General features: G+C 42.7%; 1 protein-coding gene across 6 annotated transcripts in view; it reads left to right on the plus strand.

Moving 5' to 3' along the window:
• The window catches only part of SHANK3 (SH3 and multiple ankyrin repeat domains 3), a 595219-nt gene that overhangs the window by 354280 nt on the left and 217242 nt on the right, over positions 1–23697 (plus strand). For all 6 annotated transcript variants that reach the window (XM_077474101.1, XM_077474102.1, XM_077474098.1 and 3 more), the window contains 2 exons: positions 2759–2825; positions 5459–5792. In XM_077474101.1, coding sequence (XP_077330227.1) covers positions 2759–2825; positions 5459–5792 — 401 coding nt within the window. The remainder of the gene's footprint in view (positions 1–2758; positions 2826–5458; positions 5793–23697) is intronic.

Here is a 23697-nt window from a genome sequence, read left to right on the forward strand (position 1 = left end):
TACGCAAACTCGCTTTACATAGGATTACCACAATATCAACTTGCTCGATTACAACTGATCCAAAACACGGCTGCAAGGCTGATAACAGGAAAAAAACCCTGGGAATCCATTTCTCCTTCACTGAGGAGCTTACATTGGCTAACCGTAAAAAATCGGATCACGTTCAAGACCCTTTGCCTCACCCACAAATGCGTGCATAGAGAAGCTCCGCAATACCTAATGGAGAAAATAAATCATTACACACCAAACCGCAGTCTTCGATCAGCCAACAAAAACCTCCTCCTCGTGCCCAAAGCCCGGTATAAATCCAAGGGTGATCGGAGATTCGCTGTCCAAGGGCCTCTGCTATGGAATGCTCTACCAATCAACATCCGCCTGGAAGAAAATCACCTGGCTTTTAGGAAAAAACTCAAGACCTTCCTCTTTTAGCAGATGATCAAAGCTCGCCACAGCGCCTAGAGGCGATTCAGTTCGCATTGTGCGCTATATAAGTATTTCATTCATTCATTCATTCATCTGGCCCTTAGGGCACTATTCCATCCACAACTGCCACTAATGATGGGGTGCAAATGATACACCATTACTCCCATTGACACTAATGATGGGGTGCTATTCCTCCCACAGTTACCAACCATGGGACACTATTATTACCACTGAAACCAATGATGGGACATTTTCTATTCTGACTGCCCACCGTCCGGTCCCACTAAAGTCTGAAGGACAGTAACCTGGTCCTTTGTTTAGAAAGTTTGGAGACCCCTGGCTTAGTGAATGGGTTGAAGCTCTTGCTGACTTCTGTCATCCAATCAAGTGCAAGCAAAAATACTGCTTTTTTATTTTCCTTTCACATGATTGAATATTCTTTGAGAGTCTATTTTCACCAGATTACAAAGCTGGGGGGGGGGGGGGGGGGGGGAAATAACCTTGCAAAGTGAACAGCCTATTTGCCTTTAGTAAATCAACCCCATTGACTGAGATGTTTTACATCCAGATTTCCAGGAAGCCATATTTCTTTTTTGTACAGAGTCAATATTTTTACACATCATTAGAGATGGCATTGTATGCAGCTCCCAGAAGTGTTTCCTGTGGAGATATTCTAAGCTCGGTTTTGTTAACAGTATTTGGTTGAAAAAGCAAAAATAGAGTAATTTGCATATTAGGTTGAGAGGATATCTTTTCCTAAAACAAATCTCTTTAATATATCCAGCTATGCCAAGCAACTTTCCAAATAAACCCCTTACCCCTGCCTTTGCTTTGAGGAGCACAGACCATTATAAACCTTGATTTTACATTTATGACCCATAGTTTGTTGATAATGCACCAATCTAAAACACTTATCCAAAATGTCTGAGACCATTTTTGATTTAAAAGGCACAAAATTGGTAAATGGTAAGGTGCATATCTTATTTCGATACAGTGCACTTTTTTTAAAAGCAGAAAGAAAAATGGAAGAATAAAGATAAGATCTCACAGTCAGCCTGTCACCTAATCTCTTTCTGTGCTCCTTTTTTTAAACTGAATTGATATGCAGTAAATTTATAAATCCCCTTCACTGAGTTAAAACAAGAATGTATCTTCTTCACATAGCTGTCAGATTTAAAGTGTTAATAATCCCACAACTGTAAAATCAGTCTGTATATGCAGTAAAGCATGCTTTTTATACTCACTGTGGAACCTAAGGGGTTAATCATCTGCATTGTTTAAAAAAGCTGTTTGATCCTGTCTTCTATGATCCTCCCTTTCTTCCACACTCCCCAAACCATCTCCTGATAGAACAGAGCCTTGGGGCAAGCAGCACATGCTCAGTTTGGTGTGTATTGCTACAACGTGTTTTCTTCGGAAAGTGCATGTGATCAGCACAGAGCCAATCAACACTGTTCATACAGAGGGCCAGGGGTCCTGCAGCCTCAAAGGACAATCAAATGAGAATGTAAACTCCTCCTACGACCTTTAACCAGTGCTTCGCTGGACACTGATAGAAGTCACAAGACTGCTCTAAATGCTGATGATAAAAGATATTTAGCAGTTTATATTTACTAAAACGATTGCATTTCATGTTCTGTGTACTGTCTAAGACCAGATATAGTGAATTTAGGGTCCTAGGTTTAGTACTTTAATAACAGGTTTTCCTTGTCGGGAACCTTTAAAAAAATGTTTCAGTGGGCTGTAGTCAATAGATGTTACAACCAGTAGAAGCACTAGCAAACACTAGAAGTTGTGCTGGTGCTGTGGTGGAGGTCAGGGACCTGACTGTTCTGTAGGAAAGGGATACCTTGATCACAAAACAAGCTAGAGTTATGAATCCTTTGGTATAGTATATACAGTACAGTATATATGAACTTAAAACATCCAATTTAGAAATAGGAGCATGTTTTTTTTTTTCTGCACAACTGCTTCTCTGGAGTTCAGCTTTATTATCTCTATTATATCTCTGTAATATCTTTAAAATGATAAAATGTAATATCATTTTTGGAATACAATGGTTTTTAAATGGTAACATTCACTTTGCAACGTCTGTAGCACCTGGATAACCTACATTTACCAGTTGAATACATATACACACTTATTTGTATGCTAATAATATTTTAATATATTGTGTCAATTCACTAAACATAATGTAATGTAAGATGTAATGCAATTTTTGGAATAATGTGCTTTCTAAGTGACAGCACCCACAATACTATCTATATACAATTTGGATATTCTTTGTAAATCCTTGGGTTTAGTCTGAACTGTCTGTGCTTTTCTTTTGTTACAGGTTGCAATTATTGCAGGAAACTTTGAACTTGCTGAAATCATCAAAACCCACAAAGAATCCGACATTGGTAAGTGTCAGAAACCAAAACCACACATCAATGCATATAGCTACACAAAATAATTTTACTGCGTGTGCATGGGACTGTACGATTACAACAGCCTGGTGCCTTCGTTTGTGCAAAAATACATTTCTACTGAACTCAAGTCATTGCAGAAGTTTGTTAAGCCCAGCAGAGAAATGGTCTGGGTAATTCTGCAACACTTTTTAGAACCCCGTGGTGCCTCCACGCGACAAATGTTATGGTGGCTCCAAATTCATGTCCCTGTTAGAAACAGGTAAGTGAATTTAGGACAAGCACAAACACACCATTGCCCCCTCCCCTCTGTACCTGTTATTGGTTGGCAAGGAGACCATTGGCTTAAAGTGGAGCTAAACCAATTCATTTAATGGTTTAAAAAGTTTTTTTTACAGTTAGCATTTCCTGGAATTCAAGAAATGCTAACTGTAACATTTGCTTGTTCTCTGAAACAAATAGTCAAACGATCAAGTGTCATAATTGATCAAATGTGCAGCATCATGGCAGTTGCAGATCAGAGGCTAAGATGGCAGCTTCCTTGGTTGAAAAGAATAGAAGTGTTTAGTTCCGCTTTAACAGTGGACAGGCTACTAGCAATCAGTAATGGTGACAGTGGGTGGAGATGAGGTTCCCTTTCGTGTGCACTTCCCTTGTAAATAACATCAGGCGGTGGGTTGATCCATAGCCAATAGACAGCCTTCTGTTAATAACAGAGAGAAAGTGGACCTAACTGAGAACCTCAGCTTGCCCATCAGACTCTGCCCACTCTCAGCTTCACTGGTAGCTGGAAGCCTGTCAACTGTTAAACCAACTACATTCTTGCCATCCAATGACAGATAGGAATGGCAGGGGGTAGTGGAGGTAGCTATGCCGCCCTGCTACACAGTGTACAGAAACGGGTATACTGCCTGTCTCTATACGCTGAGTTGGTCCTAATTACCTTTAGACTCTGTTCACATTTAGGTGTTGCTATTTTACAGGTGTTTTTTGGGCATTTTTTCAAGCGTTTTGGTTTTGCTTTAAGCAACAGAACGCTCAGTTGTGAACAGGGGCCATTAAATTGAATGGGATTTGTCCTGTTGGGCATTTTTAGAGCTGAGGCTTGGAGCACACAAATGCCCAAAAATGCCTAGATGTGAACAGAGCCTTCGTTTTGTTATCTAGGAACTGGAAGTAGGTCTTTGGTGCAGCCATAATTCTAATTTTGTAAAGGTCATAGTATTAGGCCTGATTCACACCTATGCATTTTTAGTGCTTTTTGCATTTTGCAGATTTGCACTACAGTCCATTTACCATGGTTTCCTATGGAACACGTTCTGTAGTGCAAATCTGCAAAATGCAAAAAGCACTGGAAATGCATAAGTGTGGATCCAGCCTTAAGAGCTACCTGAATCTCTTGCATGGTTTAGTAAACCTGTCAAAACTAGTGGCAGAGCTTTTCTGAATCTGGCGCATTACTTTTTAAAGGGCTATACTGCCAGAAAAGTGATGCAAATGGTTTACCGAATCCCCATCAGTGCAGTTTCTATAAAGATAAAAACAATAGCATTAAAAAGTCCAACGCATCTTATGTCCTTAAAATGCCATAGCAGCACTCATGTCAGTTCATCCTCATCTGACAAGCCTTTATATAATTCCACATAAAAGAAAAAATGATGCAGTGACTTCTTTAAGTAGGTGAAGCTTTTGTTACGGTGATCCTAGTTGTTGTGACTCGTGCACTGCATACCTAGAAAGTCACCACGTAAGACTCCCCTTGGGGTATACACTCACCAGATATTACTATTTCATGTGCCTTAATGTAAACTTTTGTTGTCACTCCGAAGGCATCTGCTAATTCTGTTAGGATTCTATTAGGATGGAGGTATGGATGGCTCCAATACAGCAGGATCATATGAAAAAATTAAATTGCCACATAGCGTAATCCTGTTTATTAAAATGTTATTGTAGCCAATAAGACCCCGTACATAATCTAGGTACTAGCTTGTTAAAACAATAGAGCAGTATAAAGGTAAAACGTAGCGTAGTCACCTGTCTTGCTGTATAGGAAGCTGCCTGTATCAAATGATCAGTCTCGCTGATTCCTTCCTGGTGGTTCCCAGCTGACCGTGACACGCAAACGTCACTTTCGGTCATTTCGGATATCAATGCAGTTTCTATGGTTATTTCAAAGAACTGAAAAAGCTGCTTGGATAAGCAGCAAAATGTCTTTAATATTATGGAGCAAAGCCATTTGAATGTGCCTAAATACTTCTAGCTAATAGTTACTTAGAATGCATTAGGCTCGGTTCACACAGGGGCGACTTGTCCAGGCGACTTCGCCGCCTGACAAGTCGCGCTCCGTTCTGTACTATGGAACCGTTCTAATAGGAGCGACTCAAGTCGCTCCGACTTAGAAAAAAGGTTCCTGTACTACTTTGGGGCAACTTCAGGCGACTTGCATTGACTTCTATACAGAAGTCGTTTTGCAAGTCGCTGCTGATCATGTGCAGGTCGCGGCGCTGCAAGTCGTGCCGCCCCTGTGTGAACCGAGCCTTAGCATATATTAATTGTAGTTTGGATTTCCCCGTTATTTCCTGTCTCTATAATTCATACATTTCTCCTTTTTTTTTTGTCTACTTCAGTGCCTTTTCGGGAAACTCCAACTTACACAAAGCGTAGACGTGTTGTGAGCTGTGTGGGTCTCTCATCCCCGCGTTTTCTGCAGCGTTCTGCAAGTGATAACAACCTCAATTCAGATGGAGCACATTACTCTCCAGTGCCCTCGCTTCGCGGTCTACCCCCACAGTTGCTCTCCCAGGGACCTGAAGTCTCCGGCGGTGCAGCAGTGGGGGATAGTAGCCTTGCGAGCACTGCCAGCTCCCGCAGCACACACAGCCGATCTCCATCATTACATCGCGCAAGAGAAGAGAGGGATACCGACAGCCACACACTTCGAAGAGGGCGAGTAAAGAGCAGGTGAGGGACAGTATACAGTCTAGTTTATACTTTTCCACAGAAAAATGTAATTGTCTACTACTAGATTAGAGCATAAAGCAATTTTAAAATGTTTGAAAAGCAAAGGTAAGACTGAGCTGTAATGACAGCTAAAGCCGGCCATTGACGGTTCAAACCATGTATGGGCAGGCTGAATGTACCCAAGTTGATCATTTAATTAAATTGGGTACAACCAGCCTGCTGGATTTTACATGTGATTATTGTTAGTGGCTGTTATAGCTGTTAGGAATAATCACTGGGTTCTCATTAGGGGGGTGGCTCCCCCCGCAAACCCCCAAAAATCCCCCCACCGTCCCCCGCTGGGAGAACACAATGGCTTGGCGGGAGGCATTCCCTTATCAACACTGTCTGTGTTGATGAGGGAATCGAGCAAATTTCTTTCCTGCTACCAAATTTGCACCATCTATGGCCAGCCTTAAAGTAAAAATGTCGAAAACATGGACTGGGCAATTTGGACAGTATACAATGAAATTCTGACTAGAAATTATCTTTAATGAATACATGTCAATAGATCCAGAGATATAAGCAGCTAAAGCTGTATACACATATCTTGTAAAAGTTTAGCTTTGTTCCGCCCTTCACCACATAGTCCTTCAGACATAATTCCCCACCCAGTAGCCATAGGTGTCTTCGTACAGTTGCTTATAGAAAGCAATAGCTATATGCAAGTATACACCAGTACTTGCATGACCACATGAGTATGGACGTATGACTCTGGATGCAGACTGCATCCAGGGGTATACATCTGTGTGCGTGTGCACGTTGGCGCTGATACCCATGTAGAGGCGCAGACAACCATCACTTCTACGTGCTGCTGTGTAAAGCACCCATGGTTCCTGGGTGGAAAAGTAATCCCAAATTTTATGCCATATAGCCCCAGGAGCCTGTGTGCATAAGGTCCTAAAAGGCGGAAATGGGCAGGGCAAAGCTTTGCTATTACAGCAAATGTTAAAGTGTGCAAATAATTTCAGCTACTTTTATCTCTAAATATGCTGATTATTTTTGCTTTTTGACTGTTGCCACTAAAGGTAAACTCTGTTTATGCAGTTTTTCATGATATGCGTATTCTAAATTGCCCAGTTTTGTAATTGCTATACTCAGAAATAAAATGTCTTTATGTGTTTGTTCTGACTAGCGAAGAACTCGGGTGTGTTCTGACTAGGATCAGAACCCAAGTGTGGGAGCCAACCAGGAAGCTGCCACCTGTACTAAGCCAAGCACAGTCAGGGCATGCGGCATGTATACATTCGGCTACAGTGTGACGAATAACTGTAGATACTTGGCCCCTACAGGTGACAACTTCCTGGTGGGCTCACACACGAGTTTGGATAATAGTTCAAACACACCCAAATTCATCTCTGGTCCTGATTCTCTTCAAGCATCCCCCTTTTCTGTGCATTTCTTTTCCATTCTTACTGACCATTATTACATATATATTCATTCACATCTGCACCTGTAATGAAAAGCTGCAACAAACCAATTAAGACCATTATGCGCATGAAATGTATGCAAATGTGATCCTGTTGTAGGAAGCAGTGTGGGCAGTAGACAGATAAAGCATACAGGTGATGGAGATAGTAGCAAGTGAAAGGGTTAGTAGAGTTGGATGCAAAGAGGTTCTGCTAGCAAAATCTGAGACATGCACATGTGCGTGCTTCTGAGGCTCAGTTCAAAAGAGTGTGGGCCGTACGTTCCAGTTGTGGGTGCGGAAACGCATCAATTCCTGCACACCCGTAACCACCCGCTTCCGAATCGCACTGTTCTTGCGAGACACAGGGCTGCCATTCATTCTGAATGACACCTCCACACTTTTTTTAAAAAGGTGCAGAAAACTAGTGTGAACCAAGCCTAGATTGGCATTTATTTTTACATTTTTTTAATTTTTTTATACAATTTTCTTATTCTACCTTTAACTGTGTAGTACAAGGGCCTTCCCGATTGCATACAAATTTAAAGTATTTAGGTTTACCTCATATTATATGGTTTTGGTAAATCTAAAGGAAAATTGTGCTAGAAAATTGTATAATGTATGGCCAGCCTTACCGTTCTAGCATAAACAGGGTAACATTACATGAACCAGCAGAGGCAAAGAGCTCACAGTTTCCATTACTATAGGAACCTGTTTAAGGACATCTGACTCTATTCCCATGGATGTCCGCTTTTGTGTTTGAGCTCCTGAGTGCATTGTGTATACTGCAAGTGTACAACAGAGCTAATTGTCAGCACGTACCTACACATTCGCCCTCAAAGAAAACAGTCATCGCTAAGGCCTGATTCACACCTATGCATTTTTAGTGCTTTTTGTATTTTCCAGATTTGCACTACAGTCCAGTTAACATGGTTCCCTATGGAACACGTTCTGTAATGCAAATCTGCAAAATGCAAAATGCAAAAAGCACTAAAAAAACACTGCATAGGTGTGAATCAGCCTAAATGACATTTTAGACACAACAGCAGGAGCAGAAGAGGTCAGATGGTTTTGGACACAATGCCAGACACGGGATCCTGTGCCCTCAGAGTAAGAGACTCTTATGTGATGCTGGTATTGAGAAAATACCTGATGCTTGCAGTGTTACTTTGTAAATGTGATCATTGAAATTATATTATATTATATTATATTATATTATGGTTTGACTGGACAATTACTTTGAAATTAAAAGAAAAAGTGTTTCATGTATTGAATTTCATAGTGCTGGAAAAAAAAACCAAATCAATAGACCGGACAGGAGATGGAATAACTGCTTCTCCAGGCATCTGTACCACACAATTGTAGTTGTTCATTATAGAAAAAATGTGCTCATGCTTTGCTGAATACTAGAAACTTACCATTAGAGCTGACGTTCAGAATATTTTTTGGGTGATATACACCACCAAACACTTTGTAATGGTGTCTATCTTATACCCTGCAGGCTGCTGTGCCATGTGAAAATCTTTCCTTCATGCTACTAGATATAACCCAGAGCAAGGAACCGCTTCCTACCCCGTCTGCCATTCACAAAACGTTTAGTATTATTGTCCCACAATGCAGTGCATTCTGTGAATGGAGGAGGAATTCATGAATGTCAAGAGCTTCCCTGCCCATTCACAGAATGCAGTGTCTAGGGGACAATAATAATGCAATTTCTGAGAATGGCAGTGGGGGCAAGGAGGGTTAGATAACTAACGCAAGTCCTTCACCCTTGCAGCCACTGCGGATGTTAACCCCTGTATCACTGGAAGATTGCCACTCTCTGCAGTATCTGTTGGCATGAAGGAAGGATTTTTACATGATGCAAAAAGCCACAGGACAGGGGTACACACCATTACAGGTAATTATTGTGTTTGGTGCTATGCCCAAAAAACAAATATTAATACATTTCAGCATAGGCCTCATTTACATGGACGCTGAGACCCGTATTCCATGAATGGGTCACGTGTTTATGCAGCTGAAGCCTGCAGGTGCCTGAAGGAAGCCCATTCAAGTGTATGGGGATGCAGCGGCTGCTGTTCATCCCAATTTTACAGGCATGCAGTTGTGGGTAAGCAGTCCTGAACGCAGACAGCTGCTGCATACCCATTTACTTTAATGGGCTGCCTACACACAGCACAAGGCATATAAACACACGGCCTATTTGTGGACTACAAGTCTCAGCTTCTGTGTGAATGAGGCCTTATGTAAGAGAACCCTGATCACATACTGTATTTGTAAAGAATATCCTGTTTAACTAAAAAAAATTGGGAGGTGTCTGTGTCCCTGTCTAGCCCCTAACCCCTACAAAGTCAGCATTGTGTAATTTAGAGCTTAGGAGCTTCCGTAATAGAATAGAATCACAGTAAAAGCTGCCTGCAGTGGCGTTGCTATGGGGGTGCGGGGGTTGTGGAGCATACCCGAGGTGACACCCGCCAGAGGGGTGACACCATCAGGACCAGTGCCAACATAAGGTCTGTTAATGCCAACGCTGCTGGTGCTATGCAAATATGGCATCCCTGGCACCACAGGCAGGAGGAATGCCACGGATGCTGCATTTGGCATAGCGATGGCGGCACTCGTAAAGACTCCAGCAAGTAAGTGCTGACCACTGGGACACAGTGCTTGAGACAGGTTGAGGCAGGGACTCCACTCAAGTAGAGTGCTGGCTTGCTGGTGCTCAGGGCTCGGGTTGGAGGGAGGGGAGGGTAGACTCAGGCACCAGCTGTTTGCAGGAGAGGCCGTGTCACTCCAAACTTTTCCTATGACTCTCAGAACCCAGCTCCTCACTGCACCCCCACCAGCTCCCCGATTCCTGGGCACCCTGTGACACTGCTCCATGGGTCTCATCATGTGGGGGGCTGGGATCTAGGGTCACCAATTAACTGCCCATCTCTTAGATCACCTGTGCTGCCCATCCCCACCTCACCTTTGCTTTTTAACCATGTGCCTGTGGAATGCGATCATCACCATCACTGCCACACTTGGAGGTTCTAAATGAGTCCTGCCCTTTTAGGGTTTCACCCTCCCGTTAAAAAACAGTGCCCCCCCCTTACCCTTCCAATGGCCTCCATTCCTAGGAAGGGTGATCATGGTGAATTCCTAGGAAGGGTAATCATGGTGAAAGTGCTGACATACACCTGTCAGTGGTAGCAATGTGCATAGCCAGAATCTGCCTGCCATGTGAAACAATTATTGGGGGGGGTGGTTTCCAGCACTAAGTGACATCAACCCTAGTGACGCCACTGCCTGTCTGAAGGCTTTTGTGGATGCAAACTAATTGAGGTCTGTGTAGCAGATCTAATCATCATTTTAGGAAGATTTTTAAATATGGCTGTCTGATCAGTTTGGCATTTATGTCAGTGTTAGGAATGGGATGTTATGGAAGGGTCCAGATCCTTTCCACTGGACCAGTGGTCTCCAAACTATGGTCTGTGGGCCGAATGAGGTCCTTTGCTTACCTTTATCTGGTCCTTGGGGCACTGTTCCTTCCACTGATATGGGGTACTATTCCTCCCAGTGACACCAATGATGGGGCAGTAATCCTCCCACTGACTCCAACGATGGACCACTGTTTCTTTCATTGATGCCAATGATGGAGAACTATTCCTCCCACTAACACCAATGATTGGGCACTATTCCCCTCACTGACACCAACAATGGGGCACTATTCCTCCTACTGACACCAGTGATGGGGCACGAATCCTTCCACTGACATCAGTGATGGGACACTATTCCTCCCACTGACACTGACTATGGACACTATTCCTCCTGCTGACACCAATAATGGGGCACGATTCCACTCCCTACTAATCACAGGTACTATGTCATTTTTTTACTCCGACTGGCATTGGGGCATTTTCTACTCCTGCTGGCCACAGTCTTGCCCCCTTAAAGTGTGAAGAACAGTAAAATGTCCCTTTGTTTAGCAAGTTTGGAGACCCCTGCACTAGACCTTAACACAGGTAATGTTTATATACTGGGCATTTCACTTGGTTTAAAGATCTGAGTGGGCAATGTAGATGATATAATTGGAAAGGGACTGGAAGAGAAAAAAAAGGCAGGTGGTAGGGAAGGTTAGTAAAGGGTGGGTGTAGTACACTAGAGGAGGGATGGAAAGGCCAGTTACTTCACTGAGTGTAGCAGCTAAAAAGGGCCTAACCCTCATCTGAGAAGCGGAACATATTTCAATGGATCCAAGTATTTGCATAAGCCTCATATTTATTTTGTTCTTGTTCAGCTCCTCAACTTTTGTAAGCCATGGTGAAATGGAAGGAGGGTGCAAGTCCCTCCAATGCAGCACAATGCTCAGTTTGGTGGTGTTAAGGACGTGTTGTAGAGTCAATATTTTTGTATGTTTTGTCAGGAATGTCCGAGACATGTAAAAGATCAGGATATTTTATATGATTACAATTGCCTTCTTGCACATAATTACTCTACTACCCCAGCACAAATTTCTTTAAACACTTCTTAAGCCCCATACACACTATCTGTTTTTCTGCTGAGTTTTTCCTTCAGGTTTACCAAAACCATGTAGTGCAAGGGCCTGCCTTATTGCATACAAATTAAAACTCCTAAGGTTTGACCTCATATTATATGGTTTTGGTAAATCTGAAGGAAAAACTCAGCAGAAAATCTGATAGTGTGTATGGGACTTAATATGCAGAACTATAAACCTTAGGAGAGACTCTGGAGTTTTTTTTTTTAAACTATCATGAAGACTTGTTTTAAGTAAAGCCAACTCAATTTTTTGTAGTTTATAGACCATAGTGTTTTAAGTTAGGAATATATACCTTAACTTGTCTGGAACTATCGTTTTAAGTAAAGCCAACAAAATTTTTCCCGTTTATAGACCATAGGTTTAAGCAAAGCCAACTCAGTTTTTCCAGTTTCTAGAAAAGTTTAAGTTAGGAACACATACATTACCTTATTTATTTATATATATACATTTGCATCAGTCCCTTCCCTCAAGGAGCTTTCAATCTATGATCCCTAACTCACATTCATATACATACTAGGGCCAATTTACACAGAAGCCAATTAACCTACCAGCATGTCTTTAAGAGCGTGGGAGGAAACCTACACAGGCACAAAGTAGAACATGCAAACTGCAGGCAGATAGTGTCGTGGTCGTGGTCGAACCAACGACCCTTTAGCTGCCCTATTACTTATATATAAGCAGCATCAAATGTAAATGTAAACTTTAAAAAAAAGCCTTTCTCAGCTAACAAATCAAACTGAAACACACACATATGTATGTATATGTATATACAGTAGATCTGTAAAGAACATATAATACAGAATTTATTAACTTTTTTTTAAACCTTTTAGGAAAGTAATTTGCACTTTAACCACTTCAACCCCGGAAGGATTTGCCCCTATTTGCTATAATGCAAATCCCCAAAAATAGAAAAATATTTTAAAAAAAATGTATTCATCAGTTTAGGCCGATATATATTCTTCTACATATTTTTGGTAAATAAAAATCACAATAGGCGTATGTTGGTCTGTGAAAAAGTTATCGCCTCTACAAACTATGGGATATATTTAGGGACTTTTATCTTTTTCTATTGTTTTTACTGGTAATCTGAGATTTTTAGCAGCACGGCGCACAAATCATTTATAAAAATGCACTGATCAATGTATAAATAACACTGGCAGGGAAGGGATTAACACTAGGGGACAATCAAGGGGTTAGGTTTGTTCCCTTGTGCTTTCTAACTGTAGGGGAGATGGGCTACCAGGGACATGACAGAGATGGCTGTTCCCAATCACTGGGAACAGAATATCTCTGACATAACGGGGAATCCCCTTGTTTACATAGGCAGATCCCCGTTTTGCCTCTGTATACCGCGATCATGGGTCACCAGTGGACATCGAGTCGCCGGACCCGCAGGCACGCTCCTGCGGCACACAGGGGGTGCGCACTCTCTCTATCTTCTATGCAAAGACCGACGTACACCTATGACGGTTTGCGCAGGAGAACCCCACCTGCTGCAGTATAATGACAATGCCTGGTCAGCAAGCAGTTGAAGTGTAAATTTTGAAGATAGATTCCCAACATCGAGCTCTAAAAAGATCTTCTGAAAAACTTCAAAAGGTATATTTTAGGTTTTCAGGGTAGCTCAGGCTAAAAGCATAAATGAATCCCATAATCATTCTTTCTGATACAAAATGAGAGTGCTAAATTAAAAAAAAATACACTACACCCATATGCTTATTTTTCCTGCCAATGCAGCATAAATATGGTATAGCTGTTTTTGAAATGTAATAGCATAGTGCAAAGTGGGCGGGGCTTTAGGTTACATAATCTAACGTTGAATGTCCAATATCTCAAAAAACAAACAGAAATGTTGTTTTCGTGGTATAAATCAGCACAAACAAATTGTATAATTGTTTGTAAAATGTAATAACATGTGGTACAAAGTGGGAGAGGTTTTCTCAACTATAATGTGCAATATCTCTGAAACCAAACCAGCACATACGTTCGTTTTTGCAGCACAAATCAGCACAGATGCATTGCAAACGAATGCTAACTTTGTTTTAAAATTTTAATAACATTGGGTGCAAAGTGGGCGGGGCTTAATGCGACGTAATTGGAATTTGAATTCCAATATCTCAAAAACCGAACCAGCTGAAACATTCATTTTTGTGGCACAAAATAATGTTTAAGCTTAACAGCTGGCAGTCCCTCATCCTGCATCTTGGTTGTGTTCTGCAGCATGCAGTAAGCGCAAACTTTGCGTGTGAACAAGTGAGTTGTCTCAATAGGTGTATACAAAGGACGTATGTCCATTTATTATAAATATATTAATCTGCAAATAAAATAAACATTTTGGATGGTATGTTAAGCAACATTTAAAGCATGTGAACGATAATTTGTTCAATGTTCACTCTTACGTTACAATGGCATTGCAGGACTTTGTAGTGACTTGGAAAAAAACGTCAAACTCTTTAAAATATACAGCATCAAAACTTGTGCGTTTGCACGTTTGGCAAACATATGCGTCCCACAATTTCAGTCAAATGAAAAGATAATTTTTAAGTAATTGTAACTCAATTAGAATATGGAAATGCACATACCTTAAAAGTTTAGTCTAGATTACTCAATATTATGCATTATTTCTGTAAATGTAAAAGGTGTGTTTTAAGAACTGATAGAAAATAAGTAAGGTACTTAAAATATAAAATATCAAAGTAAATTAATTAACATTTATTTTTATGTTGAAAATTATAAATTTTTTATGTTAAAATTACAAGCCAACAGAATTATTTTTATCAGTGTACTTCCAAATTCATTTTAGTGGGTCTGGGCGGTAAAAAAACATGAGGGCAAGGACAATAAATCTACACGGCTGACATAAAGCAGGATTGGGGGGGGGGAGGGGTCTGTGTGACAAAAGACAATTCTGATGTGGGCAGGGTCCTCAGTTCAGGGCACTACCTGCGTGGAGCTTGTATGTTCTCCCTGTGATTGCATGGGTTTCCTCTGGGTGCTCTGGTTTCCTCCCCTACTCCAAAGACGTGCTGGTAGATTGATAGGCTACTCTATAAATTGGCACTAGTATGTGTATGTATGCATGTGAGGAAGATGCCTTAGATTGATGGAAGTGACCAAATGGAAATAAAGTGCTGTGTATTTTGTAGGCACTATATAAAATCTTATAATAAACACTTTCCAATAATAGTCTCCCTAATGCGGCCCCCTCCCACTCCCAAGCTCCATAGCAGCCACGCGGGCTGCTATGGCTATAGTTATCCCACTGCCTCTATACATTCAGCAAAATCTCTTGTCATTTAGTCTTTTTTTTTCTTTTTTGTACAACTTTTTCATTTAAAAAAGGGGAAAGTGTACTAGGCAATCTTATTTAAATGGGCTCTGTTCAGGCAATTAACATAATACTGATTTTACCTATATTTAATTGGACAGCCCCTTTCTCACCAGTGGGCCGATTGGGTCCACCTATCCCTTTTTTAGCAGACCCAATGGGACCACCTATTGCTCTCTATGGAGTGGCGGATGTCAGTGGACATGTGTCCGCTGACACCCCACGGCATTCGATTCAATCCAGTCCACTAAAAGCAGACGGATGTGGATACGATCTCCATCCATCCAGCAGATCGGTTTGGATGAGAGTTGAATAGAAATGGACAGGAAGTCAGTTTCCATCCCAACTCCTCATAGAGAACAGCAGGCTGTGTCTCTGTCTGCTCTGCATAGAGGAGTGGACACAGACCTGTCATCCACCTGCTCAATGGGGATCAGCAGAGAGATACCCCGCTCAGCAGGCAGATCTGCTTGATGTATTCTGCTCCATCTGAAAGGGGCCTAAAGGGTCTGGATCAGGCATTAATCCATTGTTCATGGTAGACTTGTGCACAATGAAAAATTTTGTTTAGTTTCGGTTCGTTGTCATTCGTAAAATACATAATTTCGTTCTGTTATATTCGTTATGTTACGTTAATACATTTTCGGATAATTAGTTATTATTTGTAGAGTGTCGAATTCATTCGTTCGTATTCGTTGAAATTCGCTATTTATGTATGTATAGACATTTGTGATAATGATTCGTAGTTGGGAAAGTCATTTGTTTATTGAATCTTTTAACACACACAATGACAACGTCTCTTCTCCTCAGCTCAAATACAATACAACACCCTTCTAACTCAGTTCTCAGGAATGCACTTTGCCAGTAATCCATCCTCCGACACAAAATTAATTAGCTGATTGGACTATAAGATTTACTTTGAGCTGACCTTTTGTTTCATTAGATCTTTAAAGAATTACCAAATTCATGCAAATTCATTCAAATTCATTCGTTATATTTCTTTCGTATTCGTTGTTATTCGTTATTTTCTATTCGGACATTCGGATGCCACCTGAATGTCCGAAAGATGCAAAATTCGGCCGAATTTTGATTCGTTACGAAACGAATTGCACAAGCCTAGTTCATGGGGGGCAGCAGCCCAAAGCACTGGGTGCTTCTGGGGAAACAGCAGTCAGACAGGAACATGTTGGTTCTTGGCCAGTAAATTAGGCCTTAGCCACACGGACATTTAGGAGCTTGTGTGTGCTTAAGTGTAAAATCACTGGTACTTTCCTGTGCTTGGGGAACCACATACAACTGGCAATACAAGTGACTGGTGGCATGTGTCTGTAGCTCAGGTAAAGACTGATTGTTTCTGCATGTAATGCCCGTTCTCTTTTTGTGGTGCTATTGTAAGATGCTGTTCCCTCTTATGGCTTCCCCAGGACCCTGCACACACACCATGCAGATTTGTATTGCTTGTGTTTATTATTATTTATAAGCTTTATTATTATTTTTGTCTTGTTTGGATACTGACGCTGATCCAGGATATTAAACCGAGCCTTTCCTTTGCCAATTTTTGCAGAAAACACTGCCAGATATGAACTATTCCATTTATAAACAACTCACCAATGCAAAATCCATGAACAAAAACTGTTCAAATCTTTCCCAGGAGACCCAGTTATTTCCCTCCTGGGGGCCACCATCCTGCCTCTCACACAGGATAGAGACGGTGAAGCCAGACTGTCAATCACAGCCCACACATCAATTATCCTTTCTGCATAGGTCAACAGTAAGGTGGAATGGTTAGAAACGGAGGCTTCGCTGTTAACTTTGACAACAAAATCAATATTTGAATATCAGTAACGGTGCTGTTTAGTTTCTTGCATGTTTTGGGGAAAAAAACAGAAACATTTGAAACATCTGGTGCAGCAGATTATGCCTCTTTGCTTGGAGAATGGAAAGGTTCACGTCATTGTGTTTTCCTTCAAAAAGGCATAATTATAATGCTAAAATGTCAACGAAAACTATAAACATATTTATCTTTTAATAACCACTTAAGCCCCGGACCATTTGGCTGGCAAAAGACCAGAGCGTTTTTTGCCGTTCGGCACTGCGTTGCTTTAACTGACAATTGCGCGGTCTTGCTTGTTTCCAAACAAAATTGACGTCCTTTTCTCCACACAAATAGAGCTTTCTTTAGGTGGTATTTGATCACCTCTGCGGTTTTTATTTTTTGCACTATAAACAAAAAAATAGTGACCATTTTGAAAAAAAAGCATTATTTTTACTTTTTGCTATAATAAATATCCCCAAAAAATATATAAAAAACATATTTTTTCCTCAGTTTAAGCTGATACATATTCTTCTACATATTTTTGGTAAAAAAAAAACGCAATAAGCATTTATTGATTGGTTTTTGCAAAAGTTATAACGTCTACAAAATAGGGGATAGTTTTATGCCATTTTTATTAATATTATTTTTTTACTAATAATGGTGGCGATCAGCGATTTTTATCATGACTGCGACACTATGGTGGACAGATCGAACACTTTTGGTGCTATTTTGGGACCATTCACATTTATGCAGCGATCAGTACAATTAACAATGCATTGATTACTGTGTAAATGTGACTGGCAGTGAAGGGGTTAACCACTAGGTGACCCTTTAGGGGTTAAGTGTGTCCTAGGGAGTGATTCTAACTGTGGGGGGGGAGCTATGTGTGACACGACACTGATCACCTCTGCCGATTACAATTACAGGGAGCTGTAATCAGTGTCCTGTCACTAGGCAGAACGGGGAAATGCTTGTTCACATCCGCATTTCCCCATCCTTCCTCTCCGTGAGACGATTGCGGGTATCCCTGTGGACATCAAGTCCGTGGGACCCACGATCACACTCATGGAGGTAGCGGCGGGAGCACGCGCGCCCACAAACCGCTTCTTACAGGGCAACGTACAGGTACATGAATCTGCCCGTACGTGCCCTTCTGCGGACATATATAGGCGTGAGCCAGTCGGCATGCGGTTAAAGCCATACTAAACTCAAAAGCAAACATTTATTTTGTTGTAGCTTACCAGTTCTTAGATGTTATGGCTGCATTCGTTTTCTTTTTTAGCCTTTCTTTATTCTATTTTTATCTGGTGATCCAGTCAACAAGTCTGCTGTTTTTCAAAACCACAAGCTCTCCAGCAGAATGTATCAGTTTACTTGCATGAGACAAACCACTGGCAGCAGTAATTAAAATGATCAGCTTTTATTTATTCATGGAAAACCTTCGTCCCAACAGCAAAAGCTATTTGCTGTAACTGTATCTAAAGTGTTAATTGGTGTTGTGCAGGCTCAGTTGTGCAAATAGATATATCACATATTATGTTCTATATTGTGTACTATTCAAAATATAATGGACAATAATAATAACACATAGACATATACAGTGGTTCGCAAAGTGCAATTCATAATACAGGTGTGTAATCAAATTAAATAAAGTAAAATATAGAATAGGTCATTCCTCCAGGGGCAAAGTATCAAATGCAATGTTCTCCCAATAAAGTGCTGTTTTCGTGTATACAAAACCAAAACGGTGTGCTTTCACCTTCTCGTGCCACCTCTATGCTCCTTGAACTCGTACCTTATGCCCTGTACACACGATCGGACTTTCCAGCAGAAAAGGTCAGACGGAATCATTCTGTCGGACATTCCGATCGTGTGTGGGCTTCATCTGACTTTTTCTTTCTAAAATTCTGACGGACCTAGAAATAGAACATGTTTCAAATCTTTCCGCCGGAACCAGTTCCTATCGTGAAAACCACTCGTCTGTATGCTGTTCCGATGGACCAAAAATGACACAAGGGCAGCTACTGGCTACTGGCTATTGAACTTCCTTTTTTCTAGTACCGTCCTACGTCATTGCGTTCTAAACGATCGGAATTTGGTGTGATCATGTGTAGGCAAGTCCGTTTCGGCGGAACTCCGTCGGAACTCTGTCGAAAAGTCCTTCAGAGTTCAGTCCAACAAGAAGTCCGCTCATGTGTACACGGCATTAGAAAGGAAATTATAAAGCCTTATGTATGTAGTATTCGGGATGATGTTACATCTGGCTTGGATCTATTCCAGGTTTTCCAGGAACCTCCAGGTAATGCTAGGTGGTGGTCCCTTTAAAGTTCAATCTCCCAAGCTCACTCCATGTGTTTAAGGTAAAAGAAAGAATTCCTGCATAGTGTTTGCTGTAACTGATACTAAAGTGTGAGCTCAAATTTGACTTCAATTTGTTAGTGTACCTAAATGCTGCTAACACATTTAACAGTACCCTCCCCCAGATTGACAATGCTGTTGTCTGCTGTGCCTCTTAAGCTCCTTCATCCAGAGTTGTGTCTCACTAATACAAGAGGTGTGTTACTGACCAAAGAAAAGAAAACTGATTCAGCCACTACATCTAATGACTGGTAAGCTGCCATGTAAAATACATTTTTGGTTTTGGGTTTAATACCGCTTAACCACTTCCCACTCAGCCTATTGTCAAATGACGGCTGGGCGAGACATTCGTTGTTCCCGGGTGGACGTCATATCACATCTTCCCAGAACGTGCCTCGTATGCACCCCATGGCCGCATTGCAGAGTGATCTGTCACCGACACAGCCGATGACTGATCAGCATATTGGCCTGCTGCCGGTACCATGTGATCTGCTGTGACAAATCACAGCAAATCACATGACAATTGCAAACAATAAATGGCTTCCTTTTACGGTCACAGTGATCACATGGTACAGACAGGGCCAATCACAGCCCGTCTGCACCATGTGGTTAGCTGTGGCGAATCACAGCTAATCACAACAATACACACTGAATGAATCAGTTTCATTTAGTAAAAACGGTTGCTTATAAATTTAATGTGTAAAAAATATCCTGATCACTTCCCCAGAGTAGTACAGTGTTACTATGTTTTTTTTTTTTTTTTTTTTTACTGTCACTAGTTATATGATAAAGCTGTACTGCGCTGGTGACAGTATGTAAAAAAAAAAAAAATTTGAATTTTTTTTTAATTTCTTTATTTTCAATCAAATTGTGACAAAAAAATTACAGCTTAAAAAAACTCACCATGCCTCTTACTAAATACCTTGGACTGTCTATTTTCCAAAAAAGGGGCCATTTGGGGGATATTTGTACTGTTCTGGCACTTTTGGGCCTTTAAGAAATGGAATAGGTCTTCGGTACATCAGAACTGATCAATTTACTGATATATATATATTTATGGCTGGAGCCCTATGGCCGATACGTATCTGAACAAAACAAGCTTATCATGAGACACCTTTTATGAAATGGACCTGAAAGTGTGCCCTGGTCTAATGGACGGTATACCAAAATAAGGGGGCATACCCAGTAATCAGAATGAATATGATTGAAGAGAAATGTTTTTTTTTTAAATGCCCTAAAAAGGGGATGGGAGGGAGGGTATTGCGCACCGGAAACCGACAACCACCACAGGCGAACGGGCTGGTTAAATACCCCCCGGGCTCCTCCCATAAATTCAGGCCACCATACTGGCCTTCCTACTTATGGCTGGAGCCCTATGGCCGATACGTATCTGAACAAAACAAGCTTATCATGAGACACCTTTTATGAAATGGACCTGAAAGTGTGCCCTGGTCTAATGGACGGTATACCAAAATAAGGGGGCAAAACAGTCAGGTAGGGATAAGAGAGTTTTATTGTTTCCTGGTTAATTTTATTGAGCCAGTTGAGTGAATGCTCGAGACATCTCCACCTGTGGGTTAGGGATGTACCGAGTGAAGCAGGCCGACTTCCACCTGCCCAACCTTTTGATGACGTGGTCCGGGACCCCATGCCGGGATGCGGATGAAGCTGCTCCAATGCGAAAGGAGTGGCCGGAATACTCACTAGGATTGAGGAGCAGGTTGCGGAGGAGAATCCTGATATGCTTAACAAATTGTTGGTTAGTTAGTGGTTTCACCGGGAAGGGCAAAAGTGGGCTAGAGTCCGGGAGCTCGGGCAGCCGAGCGAGAAACTGTGTAAGCATCGTGACCGGGCACCAGGCATTGTTGGTTTTGTAGAGGTGGATGTCTACGCCGGTGCCTGTCTGCTGGGTCTTGGTTACCGGGAGGTGGAGGATGAAATGGTCCTGGTGACGGAGCAGATGACATCTGCGGAGGACTGGGCCGTGTAGGCTGTTGTGAGTAAACTCACCGGGCCGAAGGAAGCCATAGAAGGCTAGGTAAATGGCTGCCTGTATGACCAGACTGGGGAGAACACCAAAGGGGTAGCTGTTGAGTATGGTGGACATGTCCCTGAAGATGGCACTGGTGATGGGGAGCCGCTTGACTTTTACTGGCGGCTGTTGCTTTTGGATGCCGCGTAATATGGCTCGGACAGCGTGGGACGAGAAAACAGAGGGTTTGGTAGGATCCTGGATTGAAAGGAAGTGCTGAACACCAGCTAAGTATAAGCGAATGGTGTTAAAAGACAAGGCCAGTTGGTTGTGGCAGTACGAGATGAAGGCTAGAATGTGTCTAGTATCTGTGGGGGTGCCTACTGAGGAGGTGACCAGAAATGCGTTGAAGGTTCTCCAGGCTACCTGGTAGGCTTTGAGAGTATTGTCCGATAACGAACGGTTGATGAGCTGCGTGGCTCCTAGTAAATGCGGCTCTAGTCCAGGGTCAACTGCGACCAATGCGGGATAGGCGCTGATGCGGCATCTGCACTGGGAACCTGTAGAAAGAAGGACCGGAAATTAAAGCGGGAGAGGGCGTCAGCTGCCCGGTTATATTTCCCTGGGATAAACATGCAGATGACGTTAAATTGGTGCTGTAGTGACAGCTGCACCAGCCTGCGTAGGAAGGACATCACGGAGGGGGATTTAGACCTGCCTTTATTGACAATTTCGGCTGTGGCCTGATTGTCGGTGGTGAAGCCTACCGTTTGTCCGGACCAGGTAGGGCCCCAGAGCTGGGCGGCTGCAACCATGGGGTAGAGCTCGAAGAGTGAAGAGGATTGACTAAAGCCCGGGATGCTAAGTATCTGAGAAGGCCAGGGTCCGGCGAACCAATGGTGGCCAAAAATTGCTGCGAACCCTGTAGAGGCCGCGGCGTCTGTGACTACCTGTGGTGAGAGAGGTGAAATGCACGGGATGAAAAGGGAGATGCCATTCCAGTTGGACAGGAACTCGTCCCACATTGCCAGGTCTGCTAAAGCTGCGGTGTCTAGGCAAAGGATATGATCCGGGTCTTGAGCCTGAGACAGGTAGACCAACAGTCGTGAGATAAAGGAACGGCCTTGTGGGATAATGCGCATGGCATAATTGAGCATGCCCAACAGTGACTGCAGCTGTCTCCTAGTACATCCCCTGGTCCGAGTGAACTCGTGAAGTGCCGCCCTGATGCGGGTTAGTTTGTCAAGGGGCAGGCTGGCTTTCATGGAGCCGGCGTCTAAAATAACACCCAGGAAGGTGATTGAATGTGCGGGTCCGTCCACCTTATGTTCAGCGATGGGAACATTGAGGTTCCCGAAAACGGTCCTTAACTTGTCAAGATCTCTGGGAGGTGCGCCTGGCCGTTCTATCAATAAAAAATCATCTAAGTAGTGGATAACTTGCTGACAGCCGACCTTGTGTAAGAGAATCCACTCGAGAGATTGGGCAAATATGTCGAACAGCCACGGGCTGCTTTTGGAGCCGAACGTCAACTTCGTGGCGAAGTAGTATTGATCCTTCCACTTAATCCCGTGCCAGCACCAGAGGGACGGGTGGATAGGTAACAGTTTAAAGGCGTCGGATATGTCCGCTTTCGCCAGCCATGCGCCTGTGCCTACTTTAAGGATGGCCTGGATTGCCATGTCCACTGAGGAATATTTTAAGGAGAATTCTTCAGAAGGGATCAATGAGTTTAAGCTAGGGATGTGAGAAAAATGAGGCGCAGACAGGTCATACACTAAACGACTTTTATTGGAAAACTTGCCCTTGACAAGCCCAATAGGGCTAACTCTCCACATATTGAAGGGGGGCTGAGTGAAGGGGCCTATAACGAAGCCTCGATCCACCTCGTTCTGCAGCAGCAGGTCGATGGCCTGTTCGTCAGAGGCTGCTGAGCGGAGGTTTCTGCACTCGTGGGTTTGGTGAGGTAGGGAGATGAGGCCGGTGTGAAAACCTGCGGTGAAGCCGCCTATGAGGAAGGTGGTTAGTGAAGGAGTGGGGTGCGTGTTGAGGTAGAAGCCCAGGCAAAGTATGTCTATACGGCTCAGTCATGAACCTTTGTGCGCTTTGACCTCGCACAAATTCCTGGGGTGCGCCCTGTGGCATATAACGCAGATATGCAGTAGACGGCACTGGCTGTAATTACAAGAACCGTAGTTGAAGTTATTGCAGATGGCCGCGCCCCCAATGGTTTGGACCGTGCGTCCAAACTTGTCCACCTGGTTTTTTGGTGCCGAGCCTGATGGGCCTGGGGCTGCGGCAGAGGTGGAGGGAAATTCTACCGGGCGAGTAGCCGGTATGTTGGCGCACCAGGGAGCGGTATGGGTGGAGGACTGGCAGACGGCACACAGGGGTGAACGAAGGCCGGCAAAATGCCGGCAGAATAGTTCCGTGTCCATCAGGCT

The sequence above is a fragment of the Lithobates pipiens genome, unplaced genomic scaffold, assembly GCF_037356315.1.
Source record: "Lithobates pipiens isolate NorthernLeopardFrog02 unplaced genomic scaffold, aLitPip1_a1.2 Scaffold_8, whole genome shotgun sequence".
NCBI classification, from domain to species: Eukaryota; Metazoa; Chordata; class Amphibia; order Anura; family Ranidae; genus Lithobates; species Lithobates pipiens.